The 20,369-nt window shown below is 38.2% G+C and overlaps 1 protein-coding gene across 1 annotated transcript; it reads right to left on the minus strand.

The window, feature by feature from the left end:
* Positions 1–17,420: 17,420 nt before the first annotated feature.
* Positions 17,421–18,368, minus strand: LOC124960498 (olfactory receptor 56A3). The gene has a single exon (XM_047519300.1). The coding sequence runs from the start codon at positions 18,366–18,368 to the stop codon at positions 17,421–17,423; it is 948 nt and encodes a 315-aa protein (XP_047375256.1).
* Positions 18,369–20,369: the final 2,001 nt, after the last annotated feature.

A 20,369-nucleotide genomic window follows, 5' to 3' on the forward strand; every position in this document is an offset into this window, starting at 1 on the left:
GCAGATCCTTTCAAAATTTTAATGTCATTTGTCACAAAAATAGAAAAAAGTTCAAAAATTTGCTTGGATTTAAAAAAGATCCTGATTAGCCAAAATAATCTTGAACAAAAAGAAAAAAAAAATAAGACAAAAAGAAAACAAAACAAAAATACCAAAGCTTTGGGCATATTATTACCTGATTTCAAAATATGCTACAAAATTGGAGTAAACAAAAACAGCATGGTAACAGTATAAAAAGAGACATATAGACCTCAAAAACACAGAACAGAGAACTAAATGCATGCCTTAACAGTCAGTTTATCTTCAGGAAAGTTTCCAAGAACACAGAGTGGAGAAAGGACAATCTCTTTAACTAATGGTGTTGGATATGATCTCAAAAGCATGGACAACAAAAGCAAAAACAGCCAAAAGGGAATTGCATCAAATGAAAGAAAAACTTCTGTGCAGCAAAGGAAATAATGGAATGAAGATACAATCTTTGCGGTGGGAAAAAGTTTTGCAAACTAAACATCTCATCGCTGGTTAAGGTACAAAATATATGAATAATTCAAACAACTATTTACCAAGAAGTCAGACAACTTACTTAAAAATAGACAAGGATCTGAATAGACATTTCTCAAAGGAAATGTATATATAACAATGAGTGAATGAAAAAAAATTCTATGTCATTAATCATCAGGGCAATGCAGATTAAAACAAAAATGAGAAAGCACCTCGCACTTGGTAAAGTGGCCATGATCAAAAAGACTAAAGATGAGTGTTGGGTAAGATATGGAGAAAAGAAAACTCTTCTACAGTTGTTGTTGGGAATATAAAATCATACAGCTATTACAAAAAGCATGGGGATCCTCAAAAAATTAATATGGAACTACCACATATAATTCAGAAATCATATTCTTGGATACATATACAAAGAAAAATCAACTCAGTTGGTCAAAGAGATATCTGTTCCCTCATGCTCACTGAAGCATTATTCACATTAACTAAGACATGGAATCAACATAAATTAACTGTCCATTGATGGAGGAATGGATCCAGATGTGCTATCTATATGCAATAGAATATTATTCTGCTTTACAAAAGAAGGAAATTCTGTCATTCATGACAACATAAATGAACCTGGAGAAAATCATTCCAAGTAAAATAAGTCAATCACACAAAGGCAACTACTATATGATCTTGAATGCATACAAAATATCTCATTCATAGAAGCAGATAGTAAAATGACAGTTGCTAGAAGCTAGCAGTTGATGTTGGGAAATAATGTTCAAAGTTCATGAAATTTCAATTAGTATAAATAAGTTTTGGAGATCTGATTTACTGCACAGCATGGCTACTTACAACTTCAACATTTCTTCTTGCCCCCTGCAGGCATTTAAAGGTACACTCCTTACTCCCAGTACACTTGTAGCTGCATCATACTAGTTTTTATGGAACAAATTCTTTCTCAATATCCAATGTGTAAATGTCTGCCTTCAGTGTGATAGATGAAGAAATACCAGGCTTTATTATCATAGAAATCTGATCACCCTGACAAGAAGGGGTAAGCGATTAACCTATGCAAGAGAAATCACAAGGGAGTAAAAAAATCTCTTTGAATGGACAGTGTATATTGAGTTGTGAGATAAGGTGGCCCAGCAGTTGTCACTTAGGAAATTCAAAGACTAAAAAATACACTCCAGTGAATGTAGACACCTCTTTTTGAATTTATGTTGACTAATTTATAATCTTATGAACAATTAATCTAGTGACTCCTTTATTCCAGACACTTCTAGCAACTGAGGATAAACTAACGGAAAGCATAGGCATTGTGTCTTTTTTTACAAAACTCATGTTTTAGTTAGAATAAGGAAAAAAATTTAAGAATTCATAATTTCAGATAGTGTAAAATGTTTTGGATAAAGTAAAGCAGGCAAGGTAACAGACACAGTTGTGAGGATGGTGAGTTTTGGTGAGTGCTCAGGGAAGACCCTGAGGAGACCTTGAGTGGAGACAGCATGAAGCAAGGCCCCTGAGCACCTTAGAGAAGACTGCTCCAGGGTCATACAGAATCCCTGAGCGAAACATCTGAGGAACAGCAGGAAGCTTCACCTGCCTACAGTGGAGAGGACAGAATGATTCCTAGGTGATATCTATGTATGTGAAGATCATCAAAAAATGTACAGGTCATCTTAAGCGGTTTAGATTGGATAATTTAGAAAATAAAGGGGGAAAATGAATGGAAAGAAATGAATAGATGACCAGAGACTGAATCCATGAAAAACCATATCAAAGAAATTTTTAAATGGAAAATGAAATATTCTGATAGGACTAAGATCAAGGGAGGAATAGATAGATAGGGATTGGGTGCAAGAGAGAGAGAGGAGAACTGAAGATGTGATAAGAAAATGAGGGCAAATATCCCAACAATTCCCAGGAGCTTAGTGGTTTGATTGGAAATAAGAAATCAAGCAAATTCTATCAGTGTTGATAGAGGAATTGAAAGCAAAAGAATAGTAATAAACCTTTGCCTTGTTGTCTCAGTACAAAGAGAAAGAGATTGAGCAGAATTCTCCAGAGTCTATTAACTGAACTCTATCAGGGTTCCCAAGATACTATGCTTCTCATCTCAGGGGAAGCAGGGCTACAGGAAAAACATAAGTACCTTCTATTGAGCATCTTAAGGGGTGTTCATCAAGAACATGCTGAGGGTGGTTTCTTAGAGATTTGGAGATTGAGGTAAGTTATATCATGGTTAGACTGAAAAAAAGCAAAAAGGATGGAGAAAGTTTTGGCTAAGCCACTAGGGAGAGAAGAGGAAAGGTGGAAGTACAAAACCAAGATGAATGAGAATACACACTCACACTTACACTTATGCACCTACCCATACTTACATGTATGGCCATGTAAAGGCTCCATGTAAAACCAAAGGGAGAAACCTGAGGAGGAAGGATTTGTGTCAATCTGTCTTGTGTCAATTTAGCTATAGTTTCTGACCCTGTAAACATATGCACACAGTGAAGAGCAAGAGTCAAGGACTAGATTTCTTTCCCCAGTACTTCCCATGCCCTTCTTTCCTTCCTCCCTCTTGATCACCTTCTTCTATTCTATTAGTTTCTTTCTATTTCCACGAGATTCCTCTCCCCCATTTTCCTCTTTCTCTCTTCCTAGTTTCTGCATATGAGAGAAAACATTTGACCCTTGACTTTCCAATTCTGGCCTATTTAATTGAGAATAACATCCAGTTCCATCCACTTCCCAGCTAAAGTCATAATTTCATTCTTCTTTATGGTTGACTAAAACTCCAAGGTGTGTATATATCACATTTTCTTTATTCATCTTTTGACAGACACATAAGTTGTATGAATATACTGCAATGAACCACATACATAATATCTATTATTATAATGCAATAAGTAAAATAAGAAAAATAGAAGGGAGAGCAGTAAAGCAGAGCAAGCAGATCTGGGAAGGGAAGAGGGGAGGGACAGGAAAAGTACTGGGTTAAGAGATTGGTCAAAATATCTGCATGCGTCAATACGGCAAAATGAGTTCCACTATTATGCGAAATTACGATGTACCAACAAAATAGAGACAGAGACTGTTCCAAGAACTGTACTAGGTATAACAAGATGTTCCAAAACAGATTTTTAAGTGATAAAAACAAATATTTAGTCCTGAGGAATAGATTTTTGTGAATAGGACCTGTGCTAGATGATGAAGCATCTGAGACAGGGGCAATGTTGCATGATAGCAGGAAGGTCATGAGTCTGCAAGGTGAGCAAAGGTGGGAAAGACGGTGACTTTAGTTCTTCTCTTCATGCTGTCAGTTCTAGGACATGTGGCTATATGGATGTCTGGAGGATACTTTTTTTTTTATTATTGTATACAAATGGGATACATGTTGTTTCTCTATTTCTACATGGAGTCAAGGCATACCATTTCTGTAATCATACGTTTACATAGGGCAATGATGTTTGATTCATTATTTTTTCCCTTCCTCCCCACCCCTCCCACCCCTCTTTTCCCTCTATACAGTCCTTCTTTCCTTCATTCTTACCACACTCCTTATCCCTAACCCAAAACGTAACCCTAAACCTAATGCTAACCCCTCCCACCACCCATTATATCTCCTCATTCGCTTATCAGCGAGATCATTTGTCCTTTAGTTTTTTGAGATTGACTTATCTCACTTAGTATGATATTCTCCAATTTCATCCATTTGCCTGCAAATACCATAATTTTATCATTCTTCATTGCAGAGTAATATTCCATTGCATATATATGCCACAGTTTCTTTATCCATTCATAACTGAAGGGCATCTAGGTTGGTTCCACAATCTGGCTATGGTGAATTGAGCAGCAATGAACATGGATGTGGCTGTATCTCTGTAGTATGCTGATTTTAAGTCCTTTGGATATAGGCCAAGGAGTGGGATAGCAGGGTCAAATGGTGTTTCCATTCCAAGCTTTCTGAGGAATCTCCATACTGCTTTCCAGAGTGGCTGCACTAATTTGTAGCCCCACCAGCAATGTATGAGTGTTCCTTTTTCACCACATCCTCGCCAACACCTATTGTTGCTGGTGTTCTTGATAATAGCCATTCTAATTGGGGTGAGATGAAATCTTAGGGAAGTTTTGATTTGCATTTCCCTTATTACTAGGGATGTTGAACATTTTTTCATATATCTGTTAATTGCTTGTACATCTTCTTCTGTGAAGCATCTGTTCATTTCCTTAGCCCATTTGTTGATTGGATTATTTGTATTCTTGGTGTAGAGTTTTTGAGTTCTTTATAGATTCTGGAAATTAGCACTCTATCTGAAGTATGGTTGGAAAAGATATTCTCCCACTCTGTAGGCTCTCTCTTCACATTACTGATAGTTTCCTTTGCTGAGAGAAAGCTTTTGAATTTGAATATATCCCAATTGTTGATTCTTGCTTTTATTTCTTGTGCTATGGGAGTACTGTTAAGGAAGTCTGATCCTAAGCCAACAAGTTGAAGATTTGGTCCTGTTCACAAAAATCTATGTGATTTTTTTATGGTCCTATTCACAAAAATCTATTCCTCAGGACTTAAGATCAGCATACTACAGAGACACAGCCACATCAATGTTCATTGCTGCTCAATTCACCATAGCCAGATTGTGGAACCAATCTAGATGCCCTTCAGTTATTTTCTTTTTCTTCTATAAGATGCAGGGTCTCTGGTCTGATTCTGGGGTCCTTGATCCATTTTGAGTTCAGGTTTGTGTAGGGTGAGAAATAGGGGTTTAATTTCATTCTGTTGCATGTGGTTTTCCAGTTTTCCCAGCACCATTTGTTGAAGAGGCTATCTTTTCTCCATTGCATATTTTTGGACCCTTTGTCTAGTATGACAAAATTGTATTTATTTGGGTTTGTGTCCATGTCCTCTATTCTGTACCATTGATCTACCTGTCTATTTTGGTACCAATACCATGCGGTTTTTGTTACTATTGCTTTGTTGTAGAGTTGAAGATCTGGTATTGCGATACCCCCTGCTTCACTCTTTCTGCCAAGGATTGCTTTAGCTATTCTGGGTATTTTATTCTTCCAGATGAATTTCATAATTTCTTGCTCTATTTCTGTAAGGTACATCATTGGGATTTTAATTGGAATTGCATTGAATCTGTATAGCATTTTTGGTAGTATGGCCATTTTGACAATATTAATTCTTCCTATCCAAGAACATGGGAGATCTTTCCATCTTCTAAGGTTTTCTTTAATTTCTTTCTTTAGTGTTCTGTAGTTCTCATTGTAGAGGTCTTTCACCTCTTTTGTGAGATTGATTCCCAAGTATTTTATTTTTTTCGATGCTATTGTGAATGGGGTAGTTTTCCTAACTCTCTTTCTGAAGATTCATCACTTATGTATAAAAATGCATGGGATTTATGAGCATTGATCTTGTAACCTGCTATTTTACTGAATTCACTTATGAGTTCTAGAAGTTTTCTGGTGGAATTTCCAGGTTCCTCTAAATATATAATCATGTCATCAGCGAACAGGGATAGTTTGAGTTCTTCTTTTCCAATTTGTATCACTTTAATTTCTTTGGTTTTTCTAATTTCTCTGACTAGAGTTTCAAGGACGATGTTGAATAGAAGTGGTGAAAGAGGGCATCCCTGCCTTGTTCCAGTTTTTAGGGGGAACGCTTTCAGTTTTTCACCATTTAGAATGATATTGACCATGGGCTTAGTGTAGATGGCCTGTATAATGTTAAGGAATGTTCCCACTACCCCAATTTTTTCTAGTGTTTTGAGCATGAAGGGATGCTGTATTTTATCGAATGCTTTTTCTGCATCTATTGAAATAATCATGTGATTCTTAACTTTAAGTCTGTTGATATGGCGAATGACATTTATTGATTTCCAAATGGTGAACCAACCTTTCATCCCTGGGGTAAAACCCACTTGAATGTGGTGCACTATCTTTTTAATATATATTTGTATGCAATTTGCTAAAATTTTGTCGAGAATTTTTGCGTCGATGTTTATTAAGGATATTGGTCTGAAATTTTCTTTCCTCGATGTGTCTCTGTCTTGTTTAGGTATCAGGATGATATTGGCTTCATAGAACGAGTTTGGGAGGGTTCCCTTCTCTTCTATTTCATGGAATACTTTGACGAGTATTGGAATGAGCTCTTCTTTAGAGGTTTTGTAGAACTCGGCTGAGAACCCATCTGGTCCCGGACTTTTCTTTGTTGGTAGGATTTGATGACCTCTTCAATTTCATTGCTTGAAATTGATTTATTTAAGTTTTGTATGTCCTCCTCATTCAGTTTAGGTAATTCATATGTCTCTAGAAATTTGTTGATGTCTTCGAGGTTTTTTGTTTTGTTGGAGTATAGATTTTCAAAATAGCTTCTAATTATGTTTTGTATTTCAGTCGTGTCTGTTGTGATGTTTCCTTGTTCATTCCGAATTTTAGTAATTTGAGTTTTCTCCCTCTTTCTCTTTGTTAGTGTGGCTAAGGGTTTATCAATTTTGTTTATTTTTTCAAAGAACCAACTATTTATTTTGTTAATTTTTCCAATTGTTTCTTTTGTTTTGATTTCGTTGATTTCGGCTCTGATTTTAACTATTTCCTGTCTTCTACTACTTTGGTATTGGTCTGCTCTTCTTTTTCCAGCGCTTTGAGTTGTAGTGCTAAGTCGTTTATTTGTTGATTTCTACTTCTTTTTTTGAATGCGCCCCATGAAATAAATCTTCCTCTAACTACTGCTTTCATAGTGTCCCAGAGATTTTGATATGATGTGTCTTTGTTCTCGTTTAATTCTAAGAATTTTTTTATTTCCCTCCTGATGTCTTCTGTTATCCATTCATCATATAATAGTGTATTATTTAATCTCCAGGTATTGGAGAAGTTTCTGGTTTTTATTCTGTGATTTATTTCTAATTCCAATCCATTATGATCTGATAGAGTACAAGGTAGTATCTCTATCTTCCTGTATTTGCTAACAGTATCTTTGTGGAATAAAATATGGTCTATATTAGAGAAGTATCCATGTGCTGCTGAGAAGAAAGTGTATTCGTTCTTTGTTGGATGGTATATTCTATATATGTCCATTAAGTCTAAATTGTTGATTGTGTTGTTGAGATCTATGGTTTCTTTATTAATTTTTGTTTGGACGATCTATCCAGTGGTGAGAGAGGTGTGTTAAAATCGCCTAGTATTATTTTGTTGTGATCTATTTGATTTCTGGAATTGAGAAGGATTTGTTTGACGTACGTGGATGAGCCAATGTTCGGGGCATAGATATTTATGATTGTTATGTCTTGCTGATTTATGCTTCCCTTAAGCAGCATTTAATGTCCTTCTTTATCCCTTCTGACTAGTTTTGGCTTGAAGTTCACATTATCTGAAATGAGGATGGATACTCCAGCTTTTTTGCTGTGTCCCTGTGCATGGTAGGTTTTTCCCCATCCTTTCACCTTTAGTCTATGGGTATCTCTTTCTATGAGATGAGTCTCTTGCAGGCAGCATATTGTTGGATTTTTCTATTTAATCCAATCTGCCAGTCTATGTCTTTTGATTGATGAGTTCAGGCCATTAACTTTCAGCATTATTATTGTGATATGATTTGTATTCCCAGTCATTTGACTCATATTTGTTTTTTGACATGATTTGGTTTCTCCGTTATTTGGCTATTCCTTTAGGCTAGCACCTCCTGTTGCTGATTTGCATCATTGTTTTTCATCTCTTCCTCATGGAATATTTTGCTGAGAATGTTCTGTAATGCTGGCTTTCTTTTTGTAAATTCCTTTAGCTTTTGTTTATCATGGAAGGATCTTATTTCATCGTCAAATTTGAAGGTAAGTTTTGCTGGGTATAAGATTCTTGGTTGGCATCCATTTTCTTTCAGGGCTTGGTAAATGTTGTTCCAGGCCCTTCTACCTTTTAGGGTCTGGATTGAAAAATCTGCTGATATTCTTATTGGTTTCCCTCTGAATGTAATTTGATTCTTTTCTCTCGTGGTCTTTAAAATTCTGTTTTTATTTTGTATGTTAGGTATTTTCATAATAATGTGCCTTGTTGTGGGTCTGTTGTAATTTTGTATGTTTGGAGTTCTATCAGCCTCTTGTACTTGGTTTTACATTTCTTTCTTCAGATTTGGGAAATTTTCTGATATTATTTCATTGAATAGATTGTTCATTCCTTTGGTTTGTTTCTCTAAGCCTTCCTCAATCCCAAGAATTCTTAAATTTGACCTTTTCATGATATCCCATAATTCTTGTAGATTCTGTTCATGATTTCTTACCACCTTCTCTGTTTGGCCAACTTTGTTTTCAAGATTAAATAATTTGTCTTCAATGTCTGAGGTTCTGTCTTCCAGGTGTTCTATCGTATTGGTTATGCTTTCTATGGAGTTTTTAACTTGGTTTATTGTTTCCTTCATTTCAAGTATTTCAGTTTTTTTTTTTTTTTCAGTATCTCTAACTCTTTATTGAAATTATCTCTTACTTCCCATATTTGGTCTTTTAACTATTGATTGGTGCGATCATTTAATGCCTGCATTTGCTCTTTCATCTCCTCATTTGCTTCCCTGATTGTTTTAATTATGTACCTTCTGAACTCCTTTTCTGACAGTTCTTCTGCTGTGCTGTCATTGGTTTTTATTGATGTAGTATCTAAGTTTGTTTGGAACATTTTCTTCCCTTGTTTCTCATATTGGTCAGCTGTCAGTGGGACCCTGAGATATTGCAGATTTCCTCTATTGGCTTATAATGTCCCCGTAGATTTCCAGTGTATCACCTCTCAGCCTTCAGTATCCTGAAGTCTTGGAGGAACTTGATAATGCAATGCTTCCGAAGAAAGCTGCCCCTAGCCCCCTACTGGTTCCAGGACTTGGAGCTGGCTCTGTGCAGAAAGGCTCTCACTCGGGGCTTGAACCGTACAGCTGGCTGTGTGGGAGGAGTCCACCGCCGGAGTGTGGAAGGCTACCTGGAAGACTCTAGGTGCCCTGTCCTGCTCTGATAAGCCACCCCTATCTGTGCCTGCTGTCCAGGCCAAGTTTCGCCCAGTGGGGGAGACTCACCCTGTGACTCTATTTTTGTCCAAGTCTCTCAATGCCTCCCCTTTTTGAGTCCTGGGTTCTGGAGAGACTGGAGATGCAGTCACCCTCTAGGCCGCCATATTGGATCGCCCCGTGGAAAGAACCTGCGGCCGGAGTGGGCAGAGGTGCCTGCAGAAGTCTCTGGCTGCCCTGCCTTGATCCCAGAGACTGCTTGCGGATCAAAGCTCTCTGTTGGCTCCTCCCACCTCAGGGGTCCAGGCTGCTTGTGGCTGGCTCTATGTAGAAAGGCTCTCACTGGGTGATCTGTTCCGAAAAGCTAGCCTTGAAAGGCGCCTCCCACTGCAGGGGTCCAGGCTGCTTGGGGAAGTCTCTGGCTGCCCTGTCCTGGTCCCTGAAGCCGCTTGCAGGCCGGAGTACGCCTTGCTGGCTCCGGGTCTTGGAGCTTGTTCTGATCAGAAAGGCACTCACTAGGGGGCCTGCTCCGAGAACCTGGAGAAGCTGGCTGTGTGGGATGGGCCCAATGCCGGAGTATGCAGGGCTGCCTGTGGAAGACTCTAGCTGCCCTGCCCTGCTCCGATAAGCCACCTCTATCTGGGCCTGCCACCCGGGCCGAGCTTTACCCAGTGGGCAGACTCACCCGTGGCTCTATTTTAGTCCAAGTCTCTCAATGTATCCCCTTCTTAACTCCTGGGTTCTGGAGCGACTGGGGATGCAGTCACCTCTAGTCTGCCATCTTGGATCGCCCCGTGGAAAGAGCCTGTGGCCGGAGTGGGCAGAGCCACCTGGAGAAGTCTCTGGCTGCCCTGCCCTTATCCCGGAGGCTGCTTGCGGATCGAAGCTCTCAGTTGGCTCGGGGACTTGTGGCTGGCTCTATATAGAAAGGCTCTCACTGGGCGGTCTGCTCCAAGAAGCTAGCCTTGAAAGGCACCTCCCACCTCAGGGGTCCAGGCTGCTTGGGGAGGTCTCTGGCTGCCCTGTCCTGGTCCCTGAAGCCGCTTGCAGACCAGAGAACGCCGCGCTGGCGTTTCTGATCAGAAAGCGGAGGATACACTTTTAAAGCGAGATTTAAAGTGAATCCAACACCAAAGGGATATTATAAACATATTCAACAGAAAGAAATTAAGAAACCTCTCATTGACAGGGATGAATGTGTACCCCTATTCCTTCCCCTGCCCTTCATCCAAAAATCCCACATAAAATATATTTGCATGGTGATTGTTTTAGTTATAGCCAATAGTCAGTTGAATAATTTTCTACTTTTGGTTGAGATGTGCCTTTTGAAGAATCCTTTCAAGGAGTAATAAAGATGGAATCATTGAGGTAAATGCTATAGAGCTGAGCACCATTACAATCAAACTTAACCAAGAATAATGTGTCTGGGTTATAGCAGTTCTTCCCTAGTACTAATATGACCATAGGGATATAGATTTTAAGGGGCAGTCTTCTTTTTCATGAGTTCATAGGATTGGGTGTCTGTTTTGGTTCTCAGTCACATTCCTATTCTATAATTCTGCTTTGACCTTCAGTCATCTGCCAGGCCTAGATTTTGAGAGTCCCCTTCTCATGATTGTGGCTACTTTTTTCAGAGAAAGAGGTCCTGTTCACTGTAGCCAGAATTCCTCAGCAACCACTGACCTGGTCTTCTGCCTTTGCCTTCCCTTGTCTGTATCCTATCGTCCTGGTGGGATGTCCACTACTCCTTGGGCTTTCACTTATTCTAGGTTTGCTCTCTGAATTTACTGTTCTAATTGAATCGGAATGGAACAGACTCTATGTGAAAAATGATCAACATCTCCACATGTACGATTTTAGTTCAAAAATCATTTTCACAGAGATCACATGTTTTAAAGATTTGTTTTATTTATCCAGGACAGTACAATGTAGTGTGACAAATTTTATACATATATATGTGTATATCTATATAATACATATAGTATATATGGAGTACAACTTTCCTTTCTTCTGGTTGTACATGATGTGAAATTACATTGGTCGTGTATTCATATATAAACATGTAGGAACATAAGAAAGTAATGTCTGACTCATTCTACTCACTTACTTACTCCCAATCTTTCTTCCCTCTCTTCATTCCCTTTTCTCTATTCCAAAGTACTTCTATTCCCCCCTGCCCACCTTGTGTGTTAGTATCTACATATCACTGTGCATATTCATCCTTTGGGTTTTTGGAATTGGCTTATCTCCTTTAGTCTGATAAACTCCAGTTCCATCCATTTACCAGCAAATGCCATAATTTCATTTTCCTTTATGGCTGAGTTAAATTCCACTCTGTATACATGCATCACATAATCTTTATCCATTCATCTGGTGAAGGGCACCTAGTTTTGTTCCATAGTTTACCTATTATGAATTGAGGTGATATAAACATTCATCACATCAATAGACAATAATCACTTGATTATCTCAATAGATGCAGAAAAAACATTTGACAAAATATATCACCCCTTCATGTTCAAAACACTAGAGAAACTAGGGATAGTAGGAACACCCTCAATAATGTAAAAGCTATATATGGTAGAACAAGAACAACATCATTTTAAATGCAGTAAAATTGAAAGCGTTCCCTCTCAAACCTGGAATAAGACAAGGATGCCCTCTTTCACCACTTCTATATAATCTCATCCTTGAAGCTCTAGCAAGAGCAGTTAGAAGGAAGAAAGAAATTGAAGGGATATGGAATAAAAAGAACTTGAACTTTCCCTATTTGCCATTGACATGATTCTACATTTTGAAACCCAAAAAAAAGGTCCACCAGCAAACTTCTAGAGCTCATAAATGCATTCAGCAATAGCAGCAAGACATAAAACTAATATCCATAGATCAAATGCATGCCTCTTCATCAGTGATGAATCAACTGAATGAGAAATTAGGAAAACTACTCCATTCACAATAGCCTCAAAGAAAAAAAAATTGAGAATCAATCTAACAAAAGAGGTGAAAGACCTCTACAATGAAAACTACATGACACTAAAGAAAGAAATTGAAGAAAACTTTCAAATATGGAAAGATCTATCCTGTTCTTGGAGAGTCAGAATTAATATTGTCAAAATGGCCATACTATCAAAGCTCTTTACAGATTTAATGCAATTCCTATTAACATTCCTATGATGTTCTTCATATAATAGAAAAAGCACTCATGAAATTCAATTGGAAAATAAGAGACCCACAATAGACAAAATAATCCCTAGCAAGATGAGTGAAGCAGGAGGTCTAACAATACCAGACCTTCAGTTATACTATAGAACTAGAGTAATAGAAATGGCATGGTATTGGCACCAAAACAGAAATGTGAACCAGTGATACAGCATAAAATACACAGGGAAAAAGCCATATAAGTAGTTATCTCGTAGTAGACAGAGATCACATTCTCAATAGACACATGAAAAATGGCCTTCTTTTTTTTTTTTTGGTAGTGCATTATAGTTGTAAATATTCATGGGTTTCATTTTGGCATAAATCACATATGCATGGAATATAATTTGTTCCAATTTAAGTTCCCAGAACCTCCTCCCTCTCTCTCCTCCTTCCCTATTACCACTTCTCTTTTTCCCTAGCCTTCTCCTCCATCTATTTATTGTTTTTATGAACTGGTACTATTGGTAATTTGTAGGTGTACATAAAGTTGGAATTCACTGTTGTCCACTCACACATGCACACAGCATGATTTTGTCAGCTTAATTCCACAGTTGCTCCTATTTCTCACCCTTCCCATTCTCCACACCACTGATTTCTCTTATTTCTCACCCTTCCCATTCTCCACACCACTGATTTCTCCTATTTCTCACCCCTCCCGTTCTCCACACCACTGATTTCACTTCCATTTTTTGGTGCCCTCCTCCCCATATTTTTTTCCTTATTTTCTCTAGCTCCACATATGTCAGAAAACATTTGACCCTTGTCTTTCTGAGTTTGGATTATTTCAGTTAGCATGATGTTCTCCATTTCCATCAGTTTATTGGGAAGATGGGAGTCAACAGATGAATGTATAAAAATCACATGGCACATCTACACAATGAAGTTTTACTCAGTCATAAGGAGGAAGAGTGAAACTATGGCAGTGTCCTTCTTCCACCTTTTCTCATGGAAAGAGAGATTATATCATCTTTATTTTTTTCTTAAAGCACTTACTACTTTGTGGAATAAATTTTAAATTTGTTTCTTTACTTAATATCTTGAATTTCCTTTCAGAATGTACACATATCTTGTCTTCTTCATGACCCTATACTGAGCACATAGAATGTGTGACACTTAACATTATTGAATATGTATTGGAGAAAGAAATAACTGTTCCCCAGATTTATCCTGCAGGGTCACTGCTGTGTTGTGGACACTTTGCCATCTTGATCAATATATTCCTTGATCACTCTCTAATGAAATATCTCCTTAGATATCTGTCAGATGCACATAGTGGTGATGGGGGAAGAGAGGCTAATGCCAGGTAATGTTAAAGTTGCTGACAAGTCCTTCATCTTAACATTATCTAGACCTGCCATGGTTCAAAGAATCAGATTTTCTGTTTCTGTTTCCTATTGAATGCTAGGTTATAAACTGCTCCATATGTCTTGGGACTTCTCTGAACATTTTTTTATTAAAATTAAAATTACCAGTTTCAGATGTTGATGTATAGAATTGTGAAAATCTGTTTAAGGCAAGATCTGAAGGAAGACATAAATATTAGGATGCAACTATTTCCTTGTTGGGAAACTGTTAGCTTAATGAAAGTTTACTGTAAGGCTATTGTTTCTTATTATTGACTGAAGCAATTAATTAGAATGTAACATTTCCCTGGATTCAAATGTAACTCATTATCAACATTGTTAGGCCTTTGGACCTGTTTAACATGCAGAAAGCTAGTAAGAAAGTCTTCTGCCATTTTAAACTTCTCACCCTGCTACCTAACATTTTATGTGCTGCTCTTTGGTGTTTTGGAGTGAAGAAGTTATCATAAACTTTGTAACTCCCTATCTTACTTTTACATTTGTGGCAAACAAACACATGAGAGATGTCTCATTCACTTATGTTTTCTTATTGTGATCATTTTTTATAAGTAAACATTTTTCTTTCAATTAACAAGATTTCCCAAGATTTTCTTAAATTTTCACATTAGTAACTTGAGAAAACCCTGTTTTGCATCACTTGGTTAGAGGGGAACATAGGTACTGTGCTTCTGTATTATCTGCTTTTCACATGGAAATTAGGCACACTTTTAATAAATTGAGTCAGAGTTTCTCCCACGACACTTAAAAATTGATGAACTAGACAAAATACAGAGTTTTAAATAATCTAAAATTTTCAAAGCTGTGGTTTAGCAGATAGTTTATGATCAATTCCTCATTTCTGGGAAACAACTTCAAGTTTGTTAAGTCAGTTTTCGGAAACACTGGGATTTGCTTTAAAGTACATTGGTGTAAATCACTGTCAGACCTAGTGATTTGTATAACTTTGATGGGTAAATGTTGAAAACTATTGTTGAGTGGTTTCATGCAATTATGTATTTCACAACTTTAGTGGCTTAAATTTGATTCAGGAGCAGATTTTTACTTCTATTTTGAGAATATTTCTCATTAGTATTGAGTTTTAAATAAATTGAGTCTTTTTAAAATAGTAATATTTGTAACAGTAGGATTTGTGTTAGGTATACTGGTCTTTATGACAGTGAACATTATGTGAACAGAATTTTAACTGATTATTGCTTGTTATTTCAGGGAATATAAATGCACTTTCATTTTCAAGCACATACTTGAAGGAGTCTTGCAAATGTGAAATCGAAGTCCACAAGGAAATACTCAAGTATAATTTATTCTTGTTATTAGACAGAAAATTAAAGAGGCTGAAAACATATGGGAGATTATAACTTAAACATATCAGTAATTCATGAAATATATTTTTCTCAGGGTAACTGACCCAGACTTTGACAACTCCTTTGATTGTGGACATAGAGGCATTTTTATTTTGGGGTCAGAAGGTAGAGATGCATGATTTTGGGTTTAGTGGGACTTTCTGGAATGGAATTGACATATATTGTTTTCCTCAGTAGTCCTGGTAGGATGTCAACCTGGAGAGCAAGATTAAGACTTAAGTAACATTTCATAGGGAAATGCTAGGTTATTGAGAGCTTAAAGTTATTAGACCCAGAATTAAATATACATGAAGTCCAACCATCATGAAGGACCATAACTTTTTCTGGGTAGTTACATGTAAGAGGACCTGTTAATGATATAGATATATAAGTAATCCCTCAGCCAGACTTGGATTTTTGATCTCGGAACAAAACTCAAAAATTTTAGTATTTGGGATTTATCCCTAATATGATGTAAGTTTTCCTACTTGGTTTCAAGTTTCATTCAGAGAATGTGGGAAATGTTCATATCGATGTTAAAGGGAAAAGGTATGGAGGAGACACAGGAGTGGGAGTGATGCCTGTTCTGGAATCTATATCATGTACAACCACAGAAACCAATGATGTACCCCATTTTTGTACAATGAATAAAAATGCAGTCTGTAAAAAATAAAAATATAGATAAATGATTAAAAAGATATCGAAGTGTGGCATAGACTCCCAGAAGCAGAAATGTATTTGAAAACTTTTAGTTTTCAGCTTTCATGGGACAGATGAGGATCCTCAAGTTGAGTGATGCTCCTGGGTTAGTCCCAAGTGCAAATGTCATCTATGGTTGTTCAAGGACCAGAATGCAGAGCCTGTAACTCCTCCTTTCATATCTCAGGTTTTATCTTTTTCAAGTCATTCCCTGAATATATGTGTACCTATTTTCATTTCTCTTAATTTTGAGAGAGTGTCTTGGCATTGTACTTGCCACCCTCCTGCCTCAACCTCCCATATATCTGGGACATCAGGAGTGCATCATGGTGTGGTGTATACCTTGTTTCTTCCAGTTCTTTACTTGTAGAAGAAAACATTTCTTAACAATTGTAGGATTCAGATTGGTTTATATTTTGCCTAAATACCATATGAGTTTCTCAATGATTACAAACTGTCCTATGTGTCTTTATACCTATCATTTTCCCTAACCAAGTTCCTGGAAGAAAGAACTTGCTTTAGGAAATCTTTGCCCCATTAATAATCGACCCAATGTACTTAAGTGTCATTACTTGGGTGTTTTCTGATATTGTGTCATATGAGAATGCTTCAGCAGAGCCCTGTGCACAGATCACAAATGTATTCACTGTGAAACTTGGAGAGACAGTGGTGCAAAGCCACTCAGGAGAAGCTTTATAACTTCTTACCCAGTTACTCCTTCTAATCCAGTAAAACCCACCACTACACATGTTCTTAATTTTACAGGAGTCTTATTTCTTTCATGGTTCTGCCAACAGAAGAGGGACATTGCATGAAAAAGAGGAAGGGTAGAAAAAAGGCATTGGCTTGGTTGGAGGTAAGTGAAAGAGACTGTGGACTCCAGCCACTTTCAATGCTGACATTTAAACTACCTGGTCTTTTCACAATTGCATTATGGAGACGGCATAATAACAGTAATATTATAATACCAAGTCATAATCAAGGCCACTAATATCCACAGATATATTTTGAAAAATTTCAATGTTCAAAGATGTAACTTTAGTATTAACTGTGAGTTATTTCTCCACTATGGTATTTATTTATTGAGTTTTTACATTTTAGACAAAAAAGGAATCATAAATATGGGGTAATATTAAAAAGATACAAAGATGTAAGAGGTGTTCTTTTTTGGTATGTATGTGTTGGAAGAAGTTTTTGGGGTGTAAAGAGGGAGTCAGGAACTTATTTCAGAACTAGTACTTACCTTTCTTTTTGAAATCTGGTCTCCCAGTTATGGTTCTCAGGCCAAGTTCCCAAAAGCTGATGAATAAGTCTTCCTATATGAGGAATGCAGAGAGACAGTTGCCTTTGTTACCACCCTTTCTTCAGTAATTTCTGGATTCCTTGCTTGATCTCCTGGGTTCTCACCCCATAAACAATGGGGTTCAGAGCTGCAGGGATGACATGGTGGAGGACATTGAGTAAGACTGGCACATCAGGGGAGACATTCCTCTTAGCCACATGTGTGAGGACAAAGACCAGAAGGATGGTGCTGAAGAAGAGGATGAGGATGAAGTGGGAACCACAAGTGCTGAGGGCTTTGGCCACAGCACCCTCTGCCCTGAGCTTCAGCACAGCTCGCAGTATGAGGAAGTAAGAGAGGAAAATGAGGATGAGGTCAGATCCCAGCAGAGTCCAGCCTCCAGCAAACTGGTAAAGGCGATTGAGGGTGACATCATCACAAGACAGCCTGGAGACAGACATGTTGGCACAGAGGCAGTTCTCGATGACATTTCTCCTACAGTAATGGAGTCGTGCTGAGAGGATGGGGATGGGCCCACACATAAAGATGTTCCTTGCCACAATGAAAATGACAGCCTTGAGTACAAATTGGTCTGTGATGATGGATGGGTATCTCAGTGGGTGGCAGATGGCTATATAGCGATCAAAGGCCATGACCATGAACGTACAGGACTCCATGGCTAGGAAGCTATTCATGATATACATCTGGAGGAAGCAGGCAGAGAAGCTGATGGGTCTGAGGTCAAACCAGAAGATGGCCAGGACCTTGGGGATGACAGTGAGGCAGAGCACGATGTCCAGCAGGGAGAGGAGGCTGAGCAGGTAGTACATGGGCTCATGCAGAGAGGCCTCCAGGCGGATGGTGATCAGAAGAATAGCATTGGCCCCCATGGCCAGGAGGAAGAGCAGGCTGAGGGGCAGAGACAGCCAGAGTTGCCAGCGGGGAGACCTGACAAAACAATTCAGAAGGAAGTCTGAAATTCCTGTGGGGTTGGTGTCGTTTTGGTGTGCTGCCATATTTTGTCACGTATTTCTACAACTTTCTTTTAGTGATCTGTAAAATTAGAATAGAAAAGAATCACCTAATGACTCCATATGCCCGAAGACAGAGCAACGTTCTATATCTGTGCTCAACTTGTGGCAGATTATCCAGGCCAACGGAATGTATGTGTTTCTCCAAGGTGCCACGCCACGTGGTTTATTCCTATCCCTTTAAACAGTGTGGGGAACTGAGATTTTGTTATTTATTTACTTGCTTGATTTGCTCCATTTATGCTTTCAATAGAATTGTTGGGTGCTTTCAGAAGTCTCAAAGGGAAAAAACACTTAGTTAACACTTTGGAGACAGATGAGAATCTCAATTTGTATCTATAATTATTTCCTGTGTTTTCTTTTATAGCAACATAAACGATCATACCGGAAATTTAACTCTTATGGTATGCCTAGCAGAGTGTGACATAAAGGGACTAGATAATGTCCCTAGTTCCCATGTCACTTACATTATGAGATTTTAGCTTCATTTATTTTGCTTTAGAGATTTTTATTTGTTATATACTAAAAATAAAGTTAGTTTCCATTTTTCCAAGATGTCTTTTTTAATTGGTAAAAATAGACCCTACCACATAATTGCCTCCCACCATCTACTTCTTACATAGATCTTCAAATGTAATGAATCCCCAACTTCTGGAAGAAACAAGTTTCAAAGAGAATGAGCAATTCCACATAGCCAGAGGGAGCAGTAAGTGTCATTGATCAAGATGAACAGTTGCATCTTTTGATTGTAATTGTGTGGGGATGCTGGAGCCCACCTCTCTAGCCTCCCGTCACTTCTTCATGCTCCTTTTCCATCTCTAATGTCATGAACCATGTACATGTTTCTCACTGTCCAGACAGCACTTCATATTGCAACTATTTTCTTTTGACTTAATCATTCCCCCTGGCATTCTGTCATGTAGTAGGGTCACAAATTGAATAAGAAACTCTCTTACTGTCCAGAAGTAAAACAATAACAATTCTGGGGGATGATGGGTAGTAATGAGAACAAAGAATATGAGCAACAATAACAATATGCGCAAATGAGCATGAGAAGGAAGGGGAGGGATGGCTAGCTGACCCGGGGAATCGGCTGGAGAAGAGGAATTGTACCTAAATTGTTAAGGAGATCCCAAAGAGTGCTGCATCTTGGCAAAAGTACAAGTCAGGTCTTTCTGGGTTCTTCCAAATCTCACATTCCATTGTGCCTAAGTCTGTTCACTGGGACAGAGTATCTACTGAAGTATTATTTTGTGGATTTAGAAGTTCTTTTCCACTGAGTATTTAAAAACGGTCCTTGTTTTTTTTCATCAGGCTTGCCAACATAACTTAAAATTATATAGTTATTTTTGGAATCCTTATTATTTCTGGGAAATGTGTTCAAATATTCTAGAACTTTATCACATTGAATCTTCAATATCTAGTGAAATATAGCTTCTTATCAAGGATTATTAAATTTGTCTTTATAAATAAGGAGACTGAGATCTCAAGATCCAGGTTGGTAAGCACCCATGCTATACTGTTCTAATCCCATTCCCACTTTATGCAGAAAGTTGGATACAACTAATTTCCAGAACTCCTTTAGACCTTGTAATTCCATGAAAATATGCTTTCCCATTCATCTTATAAGAAAGGAAGCAGACTTCACACATGATGCAACTATTCATTTATAAAATGGAATCTTGGGAGATCCAAGATGGTGGACTAGATGGTGACTGCATCTCTTGTTGCTCCAGAACTCAAGATTCAAGAAGGGGAGGTATTGAGAGACTTGGACCAACATAGAGCCACGGGGTGAGTCTCTCACAGTGGGTGAAACTTGGCCCGGGTGATAGGCCCGGAAAGTGGGCAGCTTCTTGGAGCAGGGCAAGGCAGTGAGAGTCGTCCCCAAGCAGCCCTGCTCCCTCCAGCATCAGGTGCAATCCACAGCCAGCTTCTAGGAGTATGCCCTCCCACTGAGATCTTTTCCACACAGAGCCAACCCCA

This window comes from Sciurus carolinensis, chromosome 11 (assembly GCF_902686445.1).
Source record: "Sciurus carolinensis chromosome 11, mSciCar1.2, whole genome shotgun sequence".
Taxonomy (NCBI): domain Eukaryota; kingdom Metazoa; phylum Chordata; class Mammalia; order Rodentia; family Sciuridae; genus Sciurus; species Sciurus carolinensis.

Excerpts from the sequence above, each read along its gene's own strand:
- LOC124960498 (XM_047519300.1), bottom strand. The coding sequence starts at position 18,368 with ATGGCAGCACACCAAAACGACACCAACCCCACAGGAATTTCAGACTTC.